The sequence below is a fragment of the Bufo gargarizans genome, chromosome 6 (assembly GCF_014858855.1).
Source record: "Bufo gargarizans isolate SCDJY-AF-19 chromosome 6, ASM1485885v1, whole genome shotgun sequence".
Classification (NCBI taxonomy): domain Eukaryota; kingdom Metazoa; phylum Chordata; class Amphibia; order Anura; family Bufonidae; genus Bufo; species Bufo gargarizans.
The window spans coordinates 322,308,629-322,332,316 of NC_058085.1; the positions used below are offsets into that span (position 1 = coordinate 322,308,629).

At 45.7% G+C, this 23,688-nt stretch overlaps 1 protein-coding gene across 1 annotated transcript in view; it reads right to left on the minus strand.

Annotated features, from left to right (window-relative positions):
- Positions 1-23,688, minus strand: part of RTEL1 (regulator of telomere elongation helicase 1) — a 102,151-nt gene that overhangs the window by 49,970 nt on the left and 28,493 nt on the right. The window contains exons 11-20 of the mRNA XM_044299679.1: positions 21,506-21,584; positions 10,800-10,897; positions 10,672-10,727; positions 9,512-9,586; positions 5,201-5,276; positions 2,844-2,976; positions 2,539-2,652; positions 1,880-1,920; positions 629-714; positions 468-545 (exon numbers count right to left, since the gene is read on the minus strand). Coding sequence (XP_044155614.1) covers positions 468-545; positions 629-714; positions 1,880-1,920; positions 2,539-2,652; positions 2,844-2,976; positions 5,201-5,276; positions 9,512-9,586; positions 10,672-10,727; positions 10,800-10,897; positions 21,506-21,584 — 836 coding nt within the window. The remainder of the gene's footprint in view (positions 1-467; positions 546-628; positions 715-1,879; positions 1,921-2,538; positions 2,653-2,843; positions 2,977-5,200; positions 5,277-9,511; positions 9,587-10,671; positions 10,728-10,799; positions 10,898-21,505; positions 21,585-23,688) is intronic.

Below are 23,688 nucleotides of genomic sequence, written 5' to 3' on the forward strand. Positions count from 1 at the left end.
CGTTTTCCTTAGTCGGACCTTAAAACTGGAAAGTAGTCTTACTGTCATTAGGCAATCCATTAATACAGCTCTTGTTTCCAGCACATTCCAAGTAAACATTGTTTGACACTACTCTATCAAGTAACTGTTTTGTTTTTTTTCATCGTGGTCTCAAATTGCATCACCCATCTTGATCCACTGAAGGCAAATTAAATGAATTTTACAATATATAATACTAAAAAGGCACTCACTATTTGTAACTTTACGTGTGATGACATTTTTCTGCTTTTTGCGGCAGCCAAATGCTAACAACAATGTCCCCATTCGGCTTTAAGTCTGACTTCCTTATACAGGACGATGTTTAGAGACATTTACATTATGTATATTTAAGTATGCAAAATTTAATTTCCCAGTGGTAATTAATTATTTTCCCACTGGCTCCAGAATGTCATTATTGGATTACTTTAATCATGCTGAATTTGACTCACCTCCGTGAACGAGCCTTTTCCTCTTGGCTCCACAAACATTGGTTTCACGTCTTCAATACGTGAGGTGAGGCCATTTTCCTGCAGGCGAAAAAAATAACAAGTCAGCTTGACTCTACATGTGGCATATGCCAAGGACCAACACAGCTGTGCGGCACCCTCACCTTCCAGAACTCAATACTTTTATCCATGACTGGGTAAGAAGGAAAGAAGATTAGCAGGCCATGAGGAACCACACGAGCTATGTTACCTGGAAACATAACACAGAAGACGTTATGAGAAAAACTAGCCAATACACAAAGTAATCCCCCAAGACCAATGAATTAATCAGGAAGATCACCCCTGCACAAAGAAGAAAGGCCATCCCTATATGTGGAAAAACAAGGAACAGGTAGGAAATCCATTTTCTGCACAGACAGGTGAAGATCAGACAGCAAGTCCTTTATATACACAGGAAGGTGGGACGAGACAGTAAGCCATCCATTGCACAGGCAGGTGGGGATCAGACAGTAAGCCACCCATTGCACAGGCAGGTGGGGATTAGACAGTAAGCCACCCATTGCACAGGCAGGTGGGGATTAGACAGTAAGCCACCCATTGCACATTGCACAGTAAGCCATCAATTGCACAGGCAGGTGGGGATTAGACAGTAAGCCACGCATTGCACAGTAAGCCATCCATTGCACAGGCAGGTGGGGATTAGACAGCAAGCCATCCATTGCCTATTGCACAGTAAGCCATCCATTGCACAGGCAGATGGGGATTAGACAGTAAGCCATCCATTGCACATTGCACAGTAAGCCATCCATTGCACAGGCAGGTGGGGATTAGACAGCAAGCCATCCATTGCACAGGCAGTTGGGGATCAGAGAGTAAGCCCATACATTGCGCAGGCAGGTGGGGATTAGACAGGAGTTCCATCCCCTGCACAGGCAGTTGGAGATCAGACAGTAAGCCCATCCATTGCACAGGCAGGTGGGGATCAGACAGTAAGCCCATCCATTGCACAGGCAGGTGGGGATCAGACAGTAAGCCATTCATTGCACAGGCAGGTGGGGATTAGACAGGAGTTCCATCCCCTGCACAGGCAGTTGGAGATCAGACAGTAAACCCATCCATTGCACAGGCAGGTGGGGATTAGACAGGAGTTCCATCCCCTGCACAGGCAGTTGGAGATCAGACAGTAAGCCCATCCATTGCACAGGCAGGTGGGGATCAGACAGTAAGCCCATCCGTTGCACAGGCAGGTGGGGATCAGACAGTAAGCCCATCCATTGCACAGGCAGGTGGGTCAGACAAGAAGTGCATCCACCACATTCATAAGTAGAGGGGGATTTGTGCAAGATGTTGACAACAAATATATATGAGCACATAGAAATCTATGCGTAATTATAGAATAAAAATGTAGAAATTACCAATTGTTTTCCCCAAAGATGATAAATAATCAGGCGAAAACCTGTAGCGAAAAATACCATAGATAACACACAGAGCTTGCACAAATAAAATCACAGCAATGGTACTTACTGCAAACTTTACTAAATGCTCCTGCATTATCAAATGGGTGTAAAAAAAATTTGACAGTAATTTTTCCAACAACAACATTGCTATATATGCACAACGTCAAAATTCTGGAGCCTCTTTTCACTGCTGTTCCTCTGTTATTGTGTGAATAAATTAACACCTGGGTGTTACAAGTCCATTTGTCAATGTGGACTGTCCCTGCACATTCAGACGCCGTTCAGCCAGAGCTAGTAGGGTCACACTGTATACCTATTGACAAGGCGAATGGTAACAACCATTCGTCACTTAATTTACACAATTCCAGTAGAATTCTGAGAAACTACAGAATGAAAAGATTCTCTAGTATATTAAGAGTGGTGGTTTTCCCCTTATGCTCACGCTCATCTTATAGGTGATCTGATTCACCTATTTAGGGGCACAAGCGTCAAAGAGTAAGGCCTATGTCAGAGCACTCTCCTCCTGGATATCCTTGCCCATCCATTTATTAGAGAGGGGTCCCTAACGATGGGCAGTGAAACACAGAATTTTGTGATGTTTGATTGAAATGACTTACCTTCTATCGAATGCAGAGCTGAGCTGTGCTCCATCAGGCCCCTGAGGAACAACTCCGACCCAAATCTGATGCTTTTCAATGACGTGTGGGTTTTCCAGCGTTACTGGAAAGGGGCTGAAATTCAGGAAGCACAAATGACCACTGGGCAATAATAAGCAATAGCAGCAGTCTGAAGTGTGGGAAGCTATGAAAAACATATGATCATGCAAGTGTCATGGTAAGAGATTCATACACCAGTGGTGTCCACCCTAAGGCACTCCCGTTGTTGTAAAACTACAACTCCCAGCATGTGTTGTGTGACTTACATCTGCATTTCCATGGTGAAGGAGTTGAGGGGGCACAAGGTCCCACTGGTAAGAATAATACTCCGTACTCCTTGTCTCACTAGGTCATGCATCGTGTAGCCAGGACTGAAGCACCAGTAGCTGAGCACCTTCCCTGAAAAATGGAGGAAAAGAAAGGTGGAAAACGTGAAGCTGGTATAATCAAGACAGTTTAATGAGCAACACTCTGGCGCCACCTATGATCAGGAAAATGCTAAATGAAAACCAGAAGTTGTATGCCAAGCAGAAGACATACATTCAGTTTTCAGTTGATTCTGATATAAGCTTAAAAGTAACATTATAAGCAAACCTTGCACATTGTGCTAAGCCTAGTGCGGGGCCTGAGATCACGGGGCATGGCAAAGTGATCCTCTCTTTGGTGCTTAGATTACAAGTGGTAAGTCTATAAAGAGTCTGACATAGAGCAACAGACTAATAAAAAGGTCAGCAAGAGGAATGAGGGCCCTGCTCACAAGAGCTTACGCTCTACAGGGAAATAGAGGTGACACAAGAGATAAAGTGCTGGCTTTGTACAATGGTTGAGCCATCTTTTCAACAGGATAGTACACTTACAGCTGCACGATATGTCACTCAGGAATAATGTTGAACAATGGGGTGAGGTTCTGCCTAAAAATAGCTGTTTCAGGGCAAACCTAAAGGGGTTTTCTGACGTTTTTTTTTTTATTGATGAGCTATACTCAGGATAGGTCATCAGTATCCGATCAGTGGGGGTCCGACACCGGGGACCCACGCCAATCAGTTGTTTGAGAAGGCACCGGCGCTCGCAGCAGTTCCACGGCCTTCTCTCAGCTCACTAAGCACAGCGCTGTACATTGTTCTTGCCCACACATCCGATCATGTGACACTGTCACATGACTGCTCCATTGAGCCCCAGTTGTAATTTGAGGGATGTCACCTGTAATTATGTATTGATGTTTCCCAAACAACCGATCACATGACACATACATGTGACTGCTCGCCTCGCTATCCTCCAGCGTTAGCTCCATGGATCTGAATCACAAGATCTGGTCATGTGACTGATCATAGCTGTCAATACACAGCTGCGATCATTTTAGATACTAAATCGCTTTCTTTTTTGGAAGTTTGTTTTAAAAATTTTTATGTTTTTATGTACTAATTCTGGTGTGTATCACTTTTTATTAAAAATGATTGTGGTTTTAGTGACAGGCAGACCCAGAGGTGGCACTCTGGAAGGCCCTATCTTTTCTCTCTCTCTTAGGCCTCATGCACATGAATGAACGTTGTTTTGGGCCGCATCCGAGCCGCAGTTTTTGCGGCTTGGATGCGGACCCATTTACTTCAATGTGGCCGCATCCGTTGCTCCGTTCCGTGCTCCGCACAATAAATATAACCTGCCCTATTCTTCTCTGTTTTGCGGACAAGAATAGGCAGTTATATCAATGGCTGTCCGTGCCGTTTCGCAAAATCATCCGTGTTTTGTGGATACACAATTTGCAGACCACAAAACACACAACGGTTGTGTGCATGAGGCCTAACCATCTAACTATTTATTAAACACATACATGGTACCTTTTCTGTATAATACATATATTACACACATTTCTATATACCCACTCTCATCTTGTCCTAACTGCGAGTTGTGTTAGTTCCTTGGCACAAAGCAGTGAATCCACTATTGTACAGCGGCTGTGCTTGGTATCGTGCTCCATTCAGATCAATGGGGCTGAGCTGCGCCTAGGTCATATGACCAATGAACGTGAAATCACATGGCCTGGGCAAAGCCGGAGAAGGCCGCTGCACTGCTGAGAGCGCTGGTGCTCTCTCAAACAGCGGATCAGTGGGGGTCCCAGGAGTCGGACTCCCAATGATCCAGAGGATAGGTCATCAGTAAAAAAAAAAAAAAAAATTATTGGAAAACCCCATTAATACTGTGGATGTCTGGAATTATTCTGATTGTCTGGGATATTGCATACCTGAGAACTGATGCAAAAAGAGAAAAGTTCTGCGGGTGGGAGGATTGGATTATAGCTGATGTTTCATCTTCAGTCATTAACAGAACATAGGGCAGGGGAGTAGACAAAGAGGAGAAAGAAGATGTAGGGGGTGCAGCACTGAGGAAAGGTTTGTGGGCGAGAGTGCTGAATTTTAATTGAAATCTAAAGTGAGCAGGAAACCTGGTCAGGACAGAGGCATCGGTAGCTGCTGGCCAGAAAGATGAGCCTGGCGGCTGCATTCAGGATATAATGGAGAGTTTGGAGACAAGAAGACAGATCAGTAATCAAGAGCTGAATTAATCAGAGCAACAATGAACGTTTGAGGGTGAGAAGCTAAAGTGTAAGTGGAGGCAGAGCTCTCACCCCCTTGCTTTCGGCTGTTACTCCAGATGTCTCCACGAGGCTTCTTCCTCTGGCTGGTGTCTGGATGGATATGGACCTGAAGGTTGAGGAGACAGGTTTGTTAAATACGTTAGATACTATCCTACAGTCATCTTACAAGTAAAGTGAAGCAAGTGTCAAAGCTGAACTCTCCCAACATTCCCAGCTCGTGAAACTAGACTCTGAACAGAACAGGTGCTCGGCTATGCTGTTAGGGAGGAGTCTGTCAACCAGCTGCTTGTGAGTGCAGCTCTGAAGTACAATACAGCATGTAACTCAGGATTAATACATGATACATGGGCAGATTTTGCCCCACTTATCGGGTAGAAACACTCGTTATTAATCATTTCCCCATAGTGTTGCTGACCAACTGACATGCTCATTTGTCGGGCGATTCCTAGTTTATGTGGCACAAAGTAATGACCGTGATTTATCATGTCTTCACTCAAGATTTCTGGCTTCAAAAAGTTTTCGGCCTCACTTGTGTAAACATTTTGATGACCTTTTTGCATTTTTACACCACTCACTCTGGTCACACACTCTTATGTTAATTTGCATATGTATCAAATCGTTTTTTTTTTACAAAATAAAAGCAGAGAGTTATGGGGACTGGGTATTGCGGATGTGCTAGTGGCCATCTAGCAACCCATGTCCTCAGCTCTATACAAAAAATCCCGGTGACAGGTTCCCTTTAAAGGAAAATGGAGGCAAAATTTAAAAATTTCATTTTTTTGGGTAGATTTTTTATGTTAATTTTTATCTTGAACACAGCAAGGGTGTTTTTCATTTTCACAAGGGGTAACAGGAGAAAAAGCACCCCATAATTTGTTACCCATTTTCTCCTGAACACCGTAACACCCCATATGTAGCAGTAAATTGCTATGGGGGCACATTGCAGGACTCAGAACAGAATGAGCGCCATATGGCTTTTGCAGCACAGATTTTGATGGATTGGTTTATGGGTGCCATTGGTTTTTATTTTTTAAGTGATCTTAAGAGACTTGTGTGTGTTAATTTTTTGCAGGATGAGGTGACGTTTTCATTGGTACCATATTGGGGTACATAAGAACTTTTTGATTGCTTGGTATTACACTTTTTGTGAGGCAAGGTGACCAAAAAATGGCCCTTTTGGAACTATTATTTTTTTTTTTTACGGCGTTCATTTGTCGGGGTGGATCATGTGATATTTTTATAGAGCCGGTCAATATGGACGCGGCGATACTTAGAGGACCTTTCACTTGTATAAACTATGTGAACTGAGTATGCTGCCATATAGAGCGGCACCCGGGAATCTCACTGCACTTACTATTATCCCTGGGCGCCGCTCCGTTCTCCCGTTATAGGCTCCGGTACCTTTGCTCCTAAAGTTATAGTAGGCGGGTCTTCCCTTGTCCTGTGGGCGTCTCCTTCTCCTAGGCTGCAGCGCTGGCCAATCGCAGCGCACAGCTCACAGCCTGGGAGAAAAAAACCTCCCAGGCTGTGAGCTGCGATTGGCCAGCGCTACAGCCTAGGAGAAGGAGACGCCCACAGGACAAGGGAAGACCCGCCTACTATAACTTTAGGAGCAAAGGTACCAGAGCCTATAACGGGAGAACGGAGCGGCGCCCAGGGATAATAGTAAGTGCAGTGAGATTCCCGGGCGCCGCTCTATATGGCAGCATACTCAGTTCACATAGTTTATACAAGTGAAAGGTCCTCTTTAAGCCCTTCAGGAACCTTGCCGTTTTTTACCTTAAGGACCAGGCCATTATTTGCAAATCTGACAGGTGTCACTTTATGCAATGATAATTTTAAAACGCTTTTACTTATCCAAACCATTCTGAGATTGTTTTCTTGTCACATATTGTACTTCATGAAAGTGGTACATTTGTAACCTGTAAGAAGTTTAAGGTATCTAGCACCCGACCAAAGATAGACCCATCGTGGTTGGAAAACATGGTTCTTTTACCAAAGTTGCCACCTAAAACTCTTTCCTTAATATATAGACAGATTTTAGAAAAAAGAGGGGATAATCCGCCCACTTACCTTAAGGACTGGGAGAAGGAGTTGGGGGTAATTCTGGATGAGCCCAGCAGAACATTTATTTTGGCGCACTCACATGGTTTTTCCAGATGTGTTAAGGTGCAGGAGAACTCACTCAAAACCTTAACTAGATGGTACCGTACACCTGAATTCCTCCATAAAATCCACTTAATCGGCTCTAGTGAGTGTTGGAGATGTTTGGAGGATGTGGGCAGCATCTCGCATATATGGTGGCATTGTCATAAAATTAGACAGTTTTGGGGTTCAGTGGAGGATTCTATAAATAGGATCTGCACAGGAAACTTGTCACTTACTGCCTCTCTGGTTCTACTGTGGAAGCCAGAGGGCACTTTCACTCCTAATAAAAATAACCTACAGACACATATGATTACAGCCGCCAAGTTATTGGTCCCAGCATTGTGGAGAACTACAGAGCCGCCCAGTTTAGACATGTGGTATGAGAAAATGACTCACTTATGTAGAATGGAGGAATTGGCAAGCTGGGAGTCTCACAACAGACAGAGGTTTTTGAATACTTGGCAGCCTTGGTTGTCGTATATGTCTACCCATCAGGAACGGAGAGCCTGAGTTACCCCCAGCCGAAAGTATTGGGAGTTCAGAGACCTTTCAATTCTGCGGGGAACCAATCTGAGAATAGGAATAAGGGTTTGTCTGAAAGTGTGCTACAGTGATGTGGTGGATGAAAGGGGCTAAAACATACTCTTGCTGGTGTATAGACTCCAGAACAAAGCTGATCAGAGCTTAGAGGTGAACCAACTCGACTTTTTGAGTTTTGTCTTAGGATTATGTTCATGATCCATTGTTTTTGGTATGCGTGTTAATTTTATGTTCTTTTCAGGAAGGAAATTTTATGTTTAGATACTGTTATATCACACTGCATGATAAGTCAGGTCTATGTACCACTTGCTATCTTTTTGATTGAGGTAATACTTGTGATATGCTCTAACTGGCTATTTGGACTAGTTGCACTGGTCATGCCTTTTTCCTACATTGTCAAAGTACATGCGATAATGTGCTTTATTGATGTCTACTTTAATAAAAAGAGAATGTTTAATGAAAGTGGTACATTTGAGTCAAAAAATTTATTTTTCATTTATAAAAAAAAAATACCAAATTTACCCAAAAAAATTTAAAAATTAGCAATTTTCAAAATGTCTACTTCTCTGCTTTTAAAACAGATACCTCCTAAAATAGTTATAACTTTAAATTTCCCATATGTCTACTTCATGCTTGGGTCATTTTGTAAATTACATTTTCTTTTTTTGGGACGTTAGAAGCTTAGAAGTTAACATTTTTTTTTAAATTCAGGTCTGAAGTCACTTTGTGGGGCTTACATAATAGAAACCCATAAATGGCCCCATTTTAAAAACTACACCCCTTCAAGGTATTCAAAGCTGATTTTGCAAACTTTGTTAACCCTTTCGGTGTTACACAAGAATTATCTACACAGCTTTATCTAGTGTCAACGCCTCCTAGACGACATAGCTATACCCACGGTTTCTGTGACCCCCAATGAATATGGGCGAGAAATCATGATCAGTACAGATAAGTAATGTATGTACACAGTGACTTCACTAGCAGAATAGTAAGTGCAGCTCAGGAGTATAAAGCCTCATGCACACGACTGTATTTTTGGTGGATTGAATGCGAAACCATTCATTTCAAAGGGGCTGCAAAAGATGCACACATCCGAATTTCCATTCCGTGGCCCCACAAAAAAACAGAACATGTCCTATTCTTGTCTGTGTTGCTGACAAGAATAGGCATTTGTAAAAGAGAGCAGGACTGTGGACTGCAAAAACGGATATGGTCGTGTGCAGGCGGCCTAACACAGGATCATCGAAGGATAAGTAATGCATGTACACAGTTTATCCACCAGCAGAACAGAGAGTGCAGCTGTGGAGTAGAATACAGGATATAACTTAGGATCAGTACAGGATAAAGAATGTAATGTATGATGTACACCGTGACTCCACCAGCAGAATAGCGAGTGTAGCTCTGGAGTATAATACAGGATGTAACTCAGGATCAGCACAGGATAAGTAATGTAATGAATGTACACAGTGACTCCACCAGCAGAGCAGTGGGGGTGTGATACAGAATGTAACTCACTACAGGATAAGTAATGTAAAGAATTAAAAGTAATTCAACTATGTAGATTCTATCTATATCTAAACTTGAAAACTGTGCTCGGAGGAGAACATATGTTATGTTAGAACAGTGAAAGGTTTGTCAAGTTTCATCACTGACCTTGTATGATTTCGAAATCTGCGGATTCCTGGTCGGAGGAACTGAGCCCTCGGGGACCTCAATATTAAATACAATCTGCAGTAAACATAAAATAATGTTATATGAAATCTGCCTAGTTATACAGCAAAAATATAACAACAAAAAAACTAAACACTGCTCAAATATCTATACACATTTAGGAAGATCAGGAATGTAGAAAAGCTGGCCGAGAAAGCTTTCAAAATCCCCTAAAGAGGGACTATTGGCTTGTATAGTCACTTAGCTTTACTATCTCTGAGGCAAGAGAACAGCTTAAATGGGTTCCCCAGATTTTATCCTATGATAGGTCATCCGAATCTGATCGGTGGGGGTCCGCGACCTGGACCCCTGCCAATCATTTGTTTGAGAAGGCAGTGGCTCTCCTGTGAGTGCCGCAGCCTTCTCACATCTTTTCCTAGGCCAGTGACAACACGTTCATCAGTCACGTGGCCTAGGCGCTGCTCAGCTCCATAGAAGTTGCTGTGATACCAAGCACAGCAGATATACTATGTATAGCGCTTTGGTTGGAAAGTACTGAGAAGGCCTTGGGGCTCACAAAAGTGCTGGTGCCTTCTCAACAGCTCATTGGTTGGGGTCCTGGGTGTTGGACTCCCACCGATCAGATACTGATGACCTATCCAGAGGAAAGTATTAAAGGGGTTGTCTCACTGCAGCAAATGGAATTTAACATGCAGAGAAAGTTAACACAAGGCACTTACTCATGCATTGTGATTGTCCATATCGCTTCCTTTACTGGCTTCAGTAGTTTTTTTCATTTACATTATACACGGCTCTTTTCCACGTTTATAACCACCCTGTAATCCAGCAGTGGTGGCCGTTCTTGCACAATATAGGGAAAAAAAGCAGGCCTCTATGGTGACTGGGGCCGCGGGAATGCACATAGTCCGGCACTTTTTTTTCTGTAGTGTGCAAGCACGGCCACCGCTACTGGCTTACAAAGTGGTTGGAACCATGGAAATAGCCGTGTATAATGTGATTAAAAAAAATTAGCCAGATAAGGAAGCAATATGGAGAATCACAATACATTAGTAAATGCCTTGTGTTAACTTTCTCTACATAATAAATGTTATTTGCTGAAGTGAGACAAGATTTTTTTATTAGTAACAAGAAATGTTTCTAACCTGGATGATGTCAGACAACTTCTGAAGTCCAAGCGTATTTGTGAAGACCCCAGAACCTAAAAAACGCAGATGGTTACAAGCTCAGGTAGACCTTTTTATGGTACACTCAAGTACGTAAGACTCCTTACTTCCACCCACGTGCTGTATGATCTGATCAAGAAACTCCAGTAGACTGGTCTTTGTTTCGTATGTGATCCCCGCAGAAGCAAAGAGCTCAAAGATGTAACTGTACAAAGAAGAGAGAAGGATCTTTAACACAAGACATCTTAAAGGGGTTAGATTGGCAGTAGATATTGATGACCTATCCTCAGAACAGGTCATCAATATAAGACTGGTGGGGATCCAACTCCTGGCCCTATCACAATCAACAGTTTAAAGGAATTGTTGTGCTCATGCGAGCGCTGCCTCCTCTTCAATGTTTACCTGCACACATGCATACGAGCCTCCCTAGAGTAACCAGCGATGCTGGGGAGGCTCTTCCCCGTCTGCCATTGGGTGCTCCCCCCTCCCGACACCGGATATTTTCATCCGCACACGAGGAGAAGTCGGGCTGGGCCCAATGTGAGGGGCCCGGCATATGAGGGGGCAGTTTATAGCCTTGGAAAACGCCTTTAACATTGAAGAATACTAAGCTCTCAGCCAAGCGCCATGGCCCCTTCAAATAGCTGATCGATAAGGATGCTGGGTAAGTTAGGACGGATCCGTTTTGACTTAGACTTTTTTTTTTAAAGAATAATGCAACGTATACAAGCGTTTGCATTACTGGTGCGGATCAGTCTGTGCAGATACAAGACGGATCCGCTCCGAACGCAGGTGTGAAAGTAGCCTAACAAGACATGAAAATATTCCTTTGTCTCATGGTATTACACCAACCCCCTCTTTTAGCTCTCTACCTTGTTTATCTATTGTTTCTAAGGCCTTCTGTCCAACAAAAAGCAAAACTTAAAAATATGTAACATATGGTATATTCCCTTTTTTTGCACTTTCTGGTGTTTTTTGTGCGTTTCTTATATACCATGTGACCAGCCCGTGTGCTTGCCCTCTGTCTATGCTAATTTTTGTAACGTTTATGAATAATTTGACCTCTTTGTGATTTTAATGACCAAGTGATTTTTTTTCATTGTTGCCTTCAAACAGCTATAACTTTTACTTTTCCATAGATGTAGCTGTATGAGGGCTTGTTTTTTTTGCAAGACAAGTTGTAGGTTTTAATGGTACCATTTTGGGGTACACATCACTTACTGATTAACTTTTATTAACTTTCTGGGAGGGGAAAGGGAAAAAATAGCAATTTAGCCACTGAGTTTATTACAGTATACATTTTGCTGCGTTCATTTTTTGGCCTAAATAACATGATAACTTTACTTTCTGGTTCAGTAGAATTAGAGCAATGCCAAATAAAAAAATAAATCTATGCAAGTGTAAAACTTGGTGGCACAATTAAAAATCCTTTTTTAAAAAGAAGAAAATGTTTTTGCATCACCGCATCCCAAGCACCATAGCTTTTTACCGAGCCGTTAGGCTTGATTTTTGCAGGATGACTTGTAGTTTTTGTTAGTATCTTTTTGGAGTATACAACACTATTTGATCGTTTTTTATGCCAAATAAGCAAAAAATTCTGGCAATTTTTTATTCTTATTTTTTTTATGGTGTTTCCCAATACAGGATAAATTACATGAAAATTGCGTAGTGCAGCGGCCCAGCCTAAGGCCCCTTAGCGACCTCTGTAAAAAAAAGGCATGTTGGCGGTCACTATGGGGTAAAAAAAAAAGCTACATATTGGATCAATAGATGGGTGCAACAAAGACTAAGTGACATAAGAGATATAGAGATATATATAAAAGATTAATACAAACTTATAAGAACAGTAGAAAGATACAAGGTAGAGCGAAAGATGAAGCAATACAAGATAGAGAGATAGATATGGAATGACTAATATATTTATCTAATCTATGTCAGATAAGAGATAGATATGAGATGCTGATTAAATATACAAAAGATATGGGATAGACATAAGGTTGATAGATTAGATTAGACTTAGAAGTGTTTCGATCAGTGACGTGCTATGTGGGTGTGAAAATGTGGTTAATCTAAAAACCACATCAAGCAGATGGAATCTTTCCACATTTTCTGTGAAATTCTACTTAAAAACTGACTGGGGTGATAAGATTTCTAAGATCTCCCCCCGTGTATTTTATGTAAGCATCAAGATTATTATAAACACCTCCCATATTATCTACAGCTATCTATAAAAAAAAAAAGTTCTCATTAATTTCAAAGTGGTCTTCTGTAAAGTTGCCCAAAAGCAGTAACCTGGTGACCAACGTGCATGAGTAGCGCCCAACTCTCTCCTTACAGAAGATATTAGGGGAGAGGAGGATTGTTCTTCTGTTCTTCCAGGAGATAAGCCACCACAAGAATGTATGGAGGAGTTGGGAGAGTTTCTTTACCCAAAAGCTCTCCCATAGGCCCCTTACAGACAAGCGAGCATTCTGCGCGGGTGCAACGCGTGATGCGAACGCATTCCATCCGCACTAAATCCGGACCCATTCATTTCAATGGGTCTGTGTACATGAGCATTCGTTGTCACGCATCACTTGAGCGTTGTGTGAAAATCGCAGCATGTTCTATATTCAGCGTTTTTCACACAACGCTGGCCCCATAGAAGAGAATGGGGCTGCGTGAAAAATCGCATCCGCAAGCAAGTGCGGATGCAATGAGTTTCTTACTGATAGTTGCTAAGAGATGTTGTTTGTATACCTTCAGTTTTTAATCACGCGCAAAACGCATTAAATCGCATTGCAACCACACGATAAAAACTGAACGCAATGGCATACAAAACTGACTGAATTTGCTTGCGAAATCGCTAAATTTTTCACTGAATGCATTCGGACCTAATCCGCTCAAGCTCGTCTGCAAGGGGCCATACAGCCTGTTAGGAAACGTGGACATCATGGAATGGGGAACCCCTTCTTCTATGAACCTAAACAGAAAGTCAGAAGCAAAACGTGCCTCATGCTCTGGCAAACTTGGCCCATCTATGTATTACAAAGACGGCCATTCATCCACCAATTCCCACATCAATGAGAACAGATAGTTGGCAGATTATCAGATATTGTGGAGCACCAGACAATCATAAAACATTTCTAAAGTCTGTATTGTGAAAACGAGATTTTTGTGAACTCACCTGTAAAATCTCTTTCTCGCGTAGTTCATTGGGGGACACAGACCGTGGGTATAGCTGCTTGCTGCCACTAGGAGGCGACACTAGGCTAAGAAGTGATAACTCCTCCCCTGCAGGCTATACCCCCTCCAGCCTGGAGAGAGCATATCAGTTTGTGCCCAAGCAATAGGAGTAGGAGAAAAAAATCAATAAAGGAAAATACAGTAAACAACCAGTAAGTGACAACATCAGTCGGATGAACCAGAACTGAGGACCATACTGGCCCACCAACCGCCAATATGTGCGGCAAACAGAACACTGAGTGGGAGCTGTGTCCCCCAATGAACTACGCGAGAAAGAGATTTTACAGGTGAGTTCACGAAAATCTCGTTTTCTCGCTAGTATCATTGGGGGACACAGACCGTGGGACGTCCTAAAGCAGTCCACGGGGAGGGAAACAAATCACACGCCCCTGGGGAAAAAACGCCCTCAAGGATGCGTCATCCGCTGCAGTCTGCAAGATCTTGCTGCCTGGAGCAGCAACAGTTGATGTCTAGAAAAGCCCCCCGAAAACTCGGCGAACTTGCCGGAAGACCAAGACGCTGCCCTCTAGAAGCGATGTCTGGAGTAGATGAACCCTAGAAATGACGACCGCTGGTCGGCCAGGCCATCACTCCGCTACGAAGCAACCGACCGCCAGACATCCCAGGAAAAAAAAAAAAAAAACATCCCGTTGGAAGACGCCAGCTATGACAAGGACCTCCAAGAAAAACAGGCAGAAAACCCATACAGCGGAACGCGCCAGATATGGACCAGCAAATCTCCGAGGCCAAAATGGATGGCAGATGGAGAGTCCGCCCTCAAAATACGAGGGAGAAAGAAGAGAAAACCATGTCCGAGATGACCCGGAAAGCGGCGACCTTCCGCCAGAAGAAAATTCTGGCAGAGCACTGCCTGATGCAAATGATAAAGGACAAATGGACGTACAATAAGAAGAAGTCCCAGAGGGGGGGCTTGTTTGTTCCTGAAACGCCTCCAGCGATCTACCGATCGTCGGGGCGAAGCCGGTTGTTGACCACAACTGTGGAAGCGGAACCAAAATCCAGGTTCGCAGGATCCTCCTCTGGTTAAAGGGAACCGGTAATGGAAAAACCCCATAATTGACATATATGGACTTCCGGGCAGGGACCAAGATAAGAGAATACTCTCCATGGAAAAAAAAAAAATAAAAAAAATAGGTCCCGGATTCCATTAGCTATACAACCCATTGCCACCGGTCGAGGAGACCGAAGGGAAAGGTGGTCGGCAATCCAGCTAGAGGAAGGACAGGAAAGAAAAATAGGGGTGTTCCGTTCAAGGAACGAAATCCCTACCAGAGGTGACAAGGTGTGACGGTCACCCGCTCAGCCTGGCTTGGGGGGACCGTAGTCCGCCCCCGGAAGGAGCAGAGAAAGGAATGACCACCATCGCTTGATGTGACACAGAAGTAATCCTAACTGAAGGCAGGAATCACTGTAGTGGTAGACGAGTGCCACAGGGACTAATTAAACATATCTGAAGGAAGGTACCCCCGTAGTGGTAGACGAGTGCCACAGGGACTAAGCTATCCAGTCGAGCGCGCCCAAGTAAGGTGCTGATAGCTATGGCATTGACGCCAGTGCCAAACCCAAGTTGACGACACAAGAACAATAGTTGTCAGAGCAACGGACAGTTAACAGTAACGAAGACCATTAAGAGGTCAGGGCGAAGCCCATTGCCATCAGGGACTGGCACTGTACAGATCTCTTGGTAATGAAATACACCCCTGAGGAGGAGCCCATACAAAGGAAGCCTGCCAGAGTAACGCAAAGGCCACACTCCAGCTGAGGAGGCCTTCACCCCATAACCCAAAGTCAGAAGAAACCGCCGTCTGACGAAGGAACCGTGCAATAGGAATTTCAGTAGGAACCCTAGCATGTAGTGGAGATGTAAATACCCCTTGTACAGTTAATAGCTACAGCCTGCCCCTCCCAGCGTAAAACTGAGGAAGAGGCCTAAGGACACCCAGAAGTAGCATGGAACCAAGGTATCACAGTCAACCAGAGCCATCATGAGGCACTCCATCTAAAAAGGGGGCAAAACCAGAGCAACCGCCGAAGCAGTGTCAGGGTAGAACCCCTATCTGAGGGGGCTGACCCACTGCCATGTGTTCGATCTCCGGCCCTTGTGAAAACTACCCTTGCTGTTTTGTCCGAAGTGGGATCTGAACCCACGCCTCCATTTGGAGACCCGAACACCCCACACACGGAAGATATTAACTCTGGAGTCCGGCACATTAGACCACTCGGCCATCCTGACTTACAGAACACGCTGTAGTAGTCCATGCAGAACGCCAGCAAAACACCCTCACCTAATGAGGAATAGTGGTGGCCCAGAATACAGAGTCAGTGCAACCTTGGCCTCGCTGGGTCGTAATCCCAACATTTGTACAATGGCGTGCACCCGCACGCTGTAGAGGACCAATTTCTGACCGACCTGAACGGTGGAGGCCCATAGGGATGGGAATCTAGGGCACCTGAAGAGTTGCTGAGCGACTCCCCTAAGAGAACAAAGAACGACCTATCTGCGCCAACAACCAGCACCAGAAGAGACGGAAGGATACAGTATGGGAGCAGTCCCAGTATCCATATACCTCTAGATGAAGAGTACCAGGCACCAATGGCAACGACTGTTGCCGCGGCCCACCCGTGAAGGAAGCCAAGGCATCTAGTGCGCAGGCTTAGTTGAATTAACGCATGCACAGATGCTCAGTGATTTCCTGTTAGATGTAGAAGGGGGTAATGCCACGACTGTTGAATAGTATTCAGTGGTAGCGCGATCCTCCGTCAAGGAAGGGAGGTAGGGAGATGATCAGAACCGCATCCAACGGTAGTGTAATAACCCCCTCCATGGAGGGGGTAACACGTACCGTAAGCACTACACTCAATGGAAGTGCAACCACTCCACCTATGAAGGGGAGAAAAATATATAGGGAGTACTGTATCCTGAGTTAGCGCAAGTACCTAATCTATGGCAGGGGGTAACGCACCCAGTAGGAAATGACCCCAATGGCAGAGAATTACACCCCTATGGAAGAGGATAATGCATATGAATAGTCCCGTACCCGGTGGGTAGAGAATTCCTCCACCTAAGCAAGGTGGTAATACTTACAGCAAACATTGCCACCCGCGATAAAGACATAACGCCTCCTATGAGAGAGGCTAATGCGTAACGCCAGTACTGTACCCAGTGGAACAGCAATCCGATAACAACCGAAAGGGGAGACGCGAATGGCTGGCACTGACCCGTGCAAGTGCCGTCAGTCCACCTGTGGAAGAAGGGAATACGAAGGGTAAGGACTGTATCCAGTAGCAATGCAAATGCCGCCTAAGGAAGGGGCAATGCAGACAATCAGTACTGCCGGTAGCATGGATGCAGTCTAGAAGATTCATATCAGAGTCCGCAGAACTGTTCCCTGTTCGCTCAGAACCAACCCCTGTCAGAAGGGAGGGTTCTGAATATCCCCCTAAAGAGGAAGGGTGGAGGTGCGGAGGAGACCGAGGAGGAAATGTCCTGCTCGTGCGCAGCTCTACCCCTGATCATCCAGCCACGGCAGTTGTAGGCTGTGACGGCAGTGATATAACCATCAAAACACCCAGGAGGTGGAATCAGCATCCCTATCTGACCGCTCACAGGATTGTGTGGGCGGCACTCAACCAACCCACCCACAATCCAGGAGGGTGGATTGGGAACTGCCAGAGGTCCTCCATTGGATTGCGCATGTGGATTAACAACCAAATGACCCAAGAGGGGTGGATTGGGAATCCAGCAGCTGTGCTCCCCTGGCTTTGTGCAGGTGGAGCATCATCAACCAAACGGCCCCATAGGGTGGATTGGGAATCCTGCAAATGTGCTCCCCCGGATCCGTGCAGGTGGAGCATTATCAACCAAACAGCCCCGTAGGGCGGATTGGGAATCCTTCAGATGTGCTCCCCCGGATCCGTGCAGGTGGAGTATTATCAACCAAACTGCCTCAGCGGGCGGATTGGGAATCCTCAGATGTGCTCCCCTGGATTTGTGCAGGTGGAGTATTATCAACCAAACGGCCCAGCGGGCGGATTGGGAATCCTTCAGATGTGCTCCCCTGTAGTTGTGTAGGTGGAGTATTATCAACCAAACGGCCCAGCGGGCGGATTGGGAATCCTGCAGATGTGCTCCCCTGTATTTGTGCAGGTGGAGTATTATCAACCAAACGGCCCAGCGGGCGGATTGGGAATCCTTCAGATGTGCTCCCCTGTATTTGTGCAGGTGGAGCATTATAAACCAAAACGGCCTCAGCGGGCAGATTGGGAATCCTTCAGGTGTGCTCCCCTGTAGTTGTGCAGGTGGAGTATCATCAACCAACGGCCCAGCGGGCGGATTGGGAATATGTGTTCCCCTGGGTTTCACATGTGGTGGCCTATACACCAGACGACCCAGAAGGGTGGTCTGAGAATTCTTCCTGTGTGCATTCTCAACCAAACAGCCCCGGAGGGCGGATTAGGAAACTGTGAGCAATCCTCCCCTGTCCATAGGACATGGGCCCAGCCCCATACCCTACCACCAGGGTGGACATGCCGGCAGGCAGGGGTTAGGGTTAACTTCCTAATCTAAGGTAATTGGCCTGCAGAAGGGGACACCGAATAATGCAGAGCCAGCTGCAAACAAACGACTTGCCACAAAGGGTTAACCCAGCTCAGAGGACCGGGAGCGGAGCTCAGCGGGCACCTGGGGGAGGAGCGACAGCTAGTCGGGGAGAATCCGCGCCTAAAGGACGAACCCGCCCCCTCCATAACTGGAATGAAAGTTGCGGCCTAGTAGGCCGCAAGGCCGGGACATAAAGTTTGGCGCACAGCCGACCGGGCGGTACTGCCGGCCGGTTACCACAGCGGGCCTGAAGAGCAGCGCCGATGTCTGCCCACTGATCTGGAGGGGGTGAGTCCCCTCTCGCTGCGGGAACCCATCCCGTGCCGCTAAAAAGCTGCACGGGCTGAGTCCCGGTAGGCCCGAAGAGGAGCCGGGGCCTAAATTTTTAGCGCCGGCCGAACGAATAGCCGGCCGGGAAGTGGAGTGACCGGAGCGGCGCACTGCAAGCGCCCTGGCCGAACACCGGCCGCGGGAGCTCACCCCGCAGGCCGTACAACTGGACCAGTGCCGGCTGCTGGACGGAATCTGAGGAGAACCCAGGCCCCCCCGTCTGGACAGAAGCCCAAACTTACATTGGGGCCTGAGGTAATGTGGGGCCCTCACCAGGAATGGCTCACCTGAGGAAAAAAGGTCCTCCATCTTATGCTGAGGTGACCGGGGGGAAGGGGAAGGGCCGAGGTACTTACCCAATGCGGACTACTCACCCCATCTTCATCCCCTTCTCTTCACCCTTTCTCAGAGTACCAGCAGGGCCACCTCTTCAGCCGCTGGCACACGAAGTGGCAGGAGACTGGGATGGCGGAGGGTCTCGCCGGATTCAGGTGACCCCTTGGCTGGCGGGAAGCAGGGGAGCTGGGCTGCCCTGGTCCACTTTCGTTTCTTGGGGAGGGCGAGCGGTGAGGGATTCCGACACCGGCCTTGCTCCCGGGGTAGACAGAGTGGCTAGGCGACTCTGTTTCCCCAAACCTAAAAAAGGAAAAAGATAAAATAATAAAAGTAAGCCGCCCTGCAAAAGCAGGGAGGTCTGCCTCCTACGACACTAAGCTAAAAACTGATATGCTCTCTCCAGGCTGGAGGGGGTATAGCCTGCAGGGGAGGAGTTATCACTTCTTAGCCTAGTGTCGCCTCCTAGTGGCAGCAAGCAGCTATACCCACGGTCTGTGTCCCCCAATGATACTAGCGAGAAATGCACATCATGTTGCAACTCTGTGTAGAATATATATATTATATACATACATACATACATACATACATATACACACACACACATACATACATACACACATACACACAGTCAGGTCACATTATTATGACCACCAGCTAATATCCAGAGTAACCACCATCTGTACCACGGACAGTAGCTAGACGGGATGGGAGTGACTCAGTAAGGTCCCGGTAGGTTGTCACAAGTATCTGGAGCCTTCAAACTGCAGTGCATCCCACAACTACTGGAGGGTCCATGGGAGAGGAGCCATGGAGCAAACACAACGATCGAGGTGGTCCCACAGATGCTCAATTGTGTTCGAGTCTGGGGAGTTAGGGAGCCAGGGTAGTAGTTGGAAGTCTTACTCATGTTCTCCCAACCAATGTCGGGCGTTTCTAGCCGTGTGACATATAGTTGTTTTTTTCTGGAATATCCCATCCACCCTGGGGAAGACAATCAGCATGTAGAGGTGTACGAACTGGCCATAGAACCTACAGGGAATTTTACCGGTGGGTCCATTGCCCAGGGGGTCATCCAACCCCTCCTCATAGCTGCCAGCCAGGTACATAAAGATCTGATACTCTTAACATGAATTAAAGTAGAAGCATCAGGCACTTATGCACCTTGCCAGCGGCTGCAGCTGCCCTCATAATTTCAATTGTATTGCCATCCGCAGGACGATGATACACTTTCATGCTGTGGTTTAGGCAGCAGTATTTTGTGCTGCTATGTGGTATTTGGTTCTGCACTACGGTATTGCTGACCCTGTGTACTTTAGTGTCCCTGCCTATATTTGTTGGCCTGCCTTCTGTCAGTTTGGATCCACCTTCAATATGGTGGCCATTTTAAGTTCCCAGTCTGCCCCTGGGTGTACGTGATTTGCAAGGATGGATTTATATGTGAATTGGTTGAGAGTGCCATCCATACAGATGAGTGGACGCAGAGAATTCCACAAAAACATTCTCCATACCATAATGCTGCAACCACCAGCCTCTGTTTTCCATGTTGTTTATTCACAATGGCGCCATTTCTCCATTCACGATACACTTTCACCACAGCAGCACGCGAACAGTTCACAAACGACGCAGTTTCAGAAATACTGCCATCCTTGGGCTGAAAGCCAATAATCATCCCTTTTTTAAATCATCCCTTTTATCCATGACAAAAAGGGGTATGAGCGCAAACAGCCTATCCACACCTTATATACCCACCAGACAAGCTGATGATACGCGCTTTCCTTCATGTGCTACACGCTGCCAATGTCAATGTGTGCCATATAACACAAGTCAGGGGCGGGGGCGGCTTGGCCATAGATCTTACAGGGAAATCCCCCTGTGGGCCGATGCCCAGGGGGCTGCCTGGGCCCTCCTCACGGCCGGCCAGTGGAAGTTTTTGGGGATGCATTTTGTGCTGCTGGCAATATTTTGTGATGGACTGTGGTATTTGGCTCTTTTAAGGTGCCATAATGTGCCTCAATACGATATTTTTGGCCCTGCCTTTCATCAATTTGGACCCAACTACAAAACGGGGCCACTTTTAGTATTTTTTCCAGGGCCACTTTAAGTTCCCAGTCCGCCCCTGTGATGGGTAATATGGCGTGCTCAACTGACATACTGTTAGCTTGTTCCCGCTATCATTCATAAAATGATGTAACTTGTGGTACAACTGGATGAACACACCACATACATACATGTCAGCAAGACCTTCCTACATATTGGGTTTGGAAAAGAATGTCAATGTAAATGGTTGGCAGCGTCACATACCTCCCTTCTTTCGTAATACCGTTCCCATTGGCTGGAAGTGTTACAGCATCAATGGAGCTCTCGAGCTGCAGGAGGGCGCCTGGAGGATGAAACCATAACATTATACTAGGATATTTTATGCATTTTTTAACATTATCTTACACAACATACAGTATATGCAGCTGGCACCATCTACAGGCAGAAGAGTAAAAAAGCATATTGTGCAGTAAACATCATTGGCCACCTAGTAAGTTACACCAGGTTTACAGAACGTTTCTGTGCCTAGGCTGAAATAGTGGAGCAGCTTACTGGAAAAGAATTGTAGCTTGAAAGTGGTGATGACCTAATAAGTGATGTCTTGCGCCAAAATTGTGCCACAATTCTGGTGTAAAATTCTGGTATAGAGTTAGACGGAAAAAAAAGTGTCTGTCCCTGCACCAGATTCATCATCCAGCCTGAGCCCCTGTGATAAATGTGGGGTAGGACTAGACAGCCTGTCCACGTTTACTCCATCTAGAGTATTAACCTGCCCTGTGCACCATTCCTGTGGGGCAGTGTACAGATTCTCTAGGTTCTTCACTTGTGATCACTAAAGGCAAGCAAAGCTCTTATAAATGAGACGATACACTAAGGGGCACATTTATTAAGACCAGCCACTTCTAAATGTAAGACCGTTTCCTAGTTGTCTTACATTTAGACCATTTTCTACGCCTAAAACAGGAATAGAAAATGTTAAATAAGACGGGCCTCCCGGCCCATCCCCTTTCCCGCCCACACCATGCCCACTTGACCTTCTACATAACAAGCTCTCATACAGCAAAAATGATGTAAAAATTAAAAAAGTTGTGGCTTTTGCAATGTAAAAAAAAAAAAGTTCATTAAATAGTTAAAAAAGAAACATTTGTTTGTGTTCTCATAATCTGAGAGGAATTCTGGCACTGATTTTGTGGCATTTGCAGTGCAGGTTAGGGTCCATTCACACAGCCGTAGTGCATTGCGGATCCGCAATACACCTGGCCGGCTGCCCCATAGAAATGCCTATTCTTGTCCGACAAGTTCTATTTTTTTCCGGAGCCTTAAACCGGAAGATCAGCGGCGCGGTACAGAAATGCAGATGCGGAAAGCACACTGTGTGCTGTCCGCATCCATTCCTTCCCAATAAAGAATAAATGGGTCCGCACCCGTTACGCACAATTGCGGAACAGATGCGGACCCATTATTACGGAGTAGCCTTAAATAGGGTGGCCATTTTAGTGTTCCTGTCATTACAGATGCGACATTACCAATTATATGGCCTTTTTTATTCTTAATATTTTTTTACACTGATCTTTAATTTTCTTCTTTCTTCTGGTTTCACGTAAATATATGCTAATCCATACCATCGGTACAGAGAGGAGGAAACGGCCGGGTTTCTCAAGGGGGCGTCTCCATCTCCCTGGCTGTGTGCAATCTAATCACAGCGGATCGCGTCACATCTAGGGAGAAGCGGAGCAGTTTTTCTTCTCAATGGCTGTGACGTGTTCCGCTGAGATTGGGCAGCTCACAGCCAGTTAGAAGGAGAAGCCCCCTGAGAAACACGGCAGTCTCCTCCTCCCTGTACCGATGGTATAGATTAGTATGCATGGCGGGAAACCAGAACAGGGGAACAGAGCAGCCCATCGGGAGAAAAAAAAAAAAAAGAGACATATCACATCTCCTAAATATGCCCTACACTGCCAGATACTTATATTGTAATGTCAGGACCGGTGAAAGGTCCTCTAAGCAAGCTATATGCTGCCCACACAGAATGATTGACAGCTTTCTCTATGATACACGGACAGCTGTCAATCATGTGTGGGCGCAGTAATCAGGACTCTCGCTGTCTCTTCTAAGAGTCCAGTGCTTTTGACTCAGAAATCCTATAATTATCACAGAGCTCAAAAGGCCCGAAATAGACTGGTCTTGAAGGGGGTTTATAAAAAACAAAAACACAAAACCCTGTTAATATGATTTTCTCATCCGTGTCATTGGGGGACACAGGCTTGACTGTGGGTATAGCTGCTGCCACTAGGAGGCAACACTAAGCACAAAAGTGTGAGCTCCTCCCTCCAACTATACCCTTCCTTCAGGGACTAAGGTAAAACCGTTTTAGCTTAGTGTCTGTAGGAGGCAGACCTCCCTTCTTTGCAGGTCTGCCGATTTTTTCCTTTCGATTTTTTCTTTTC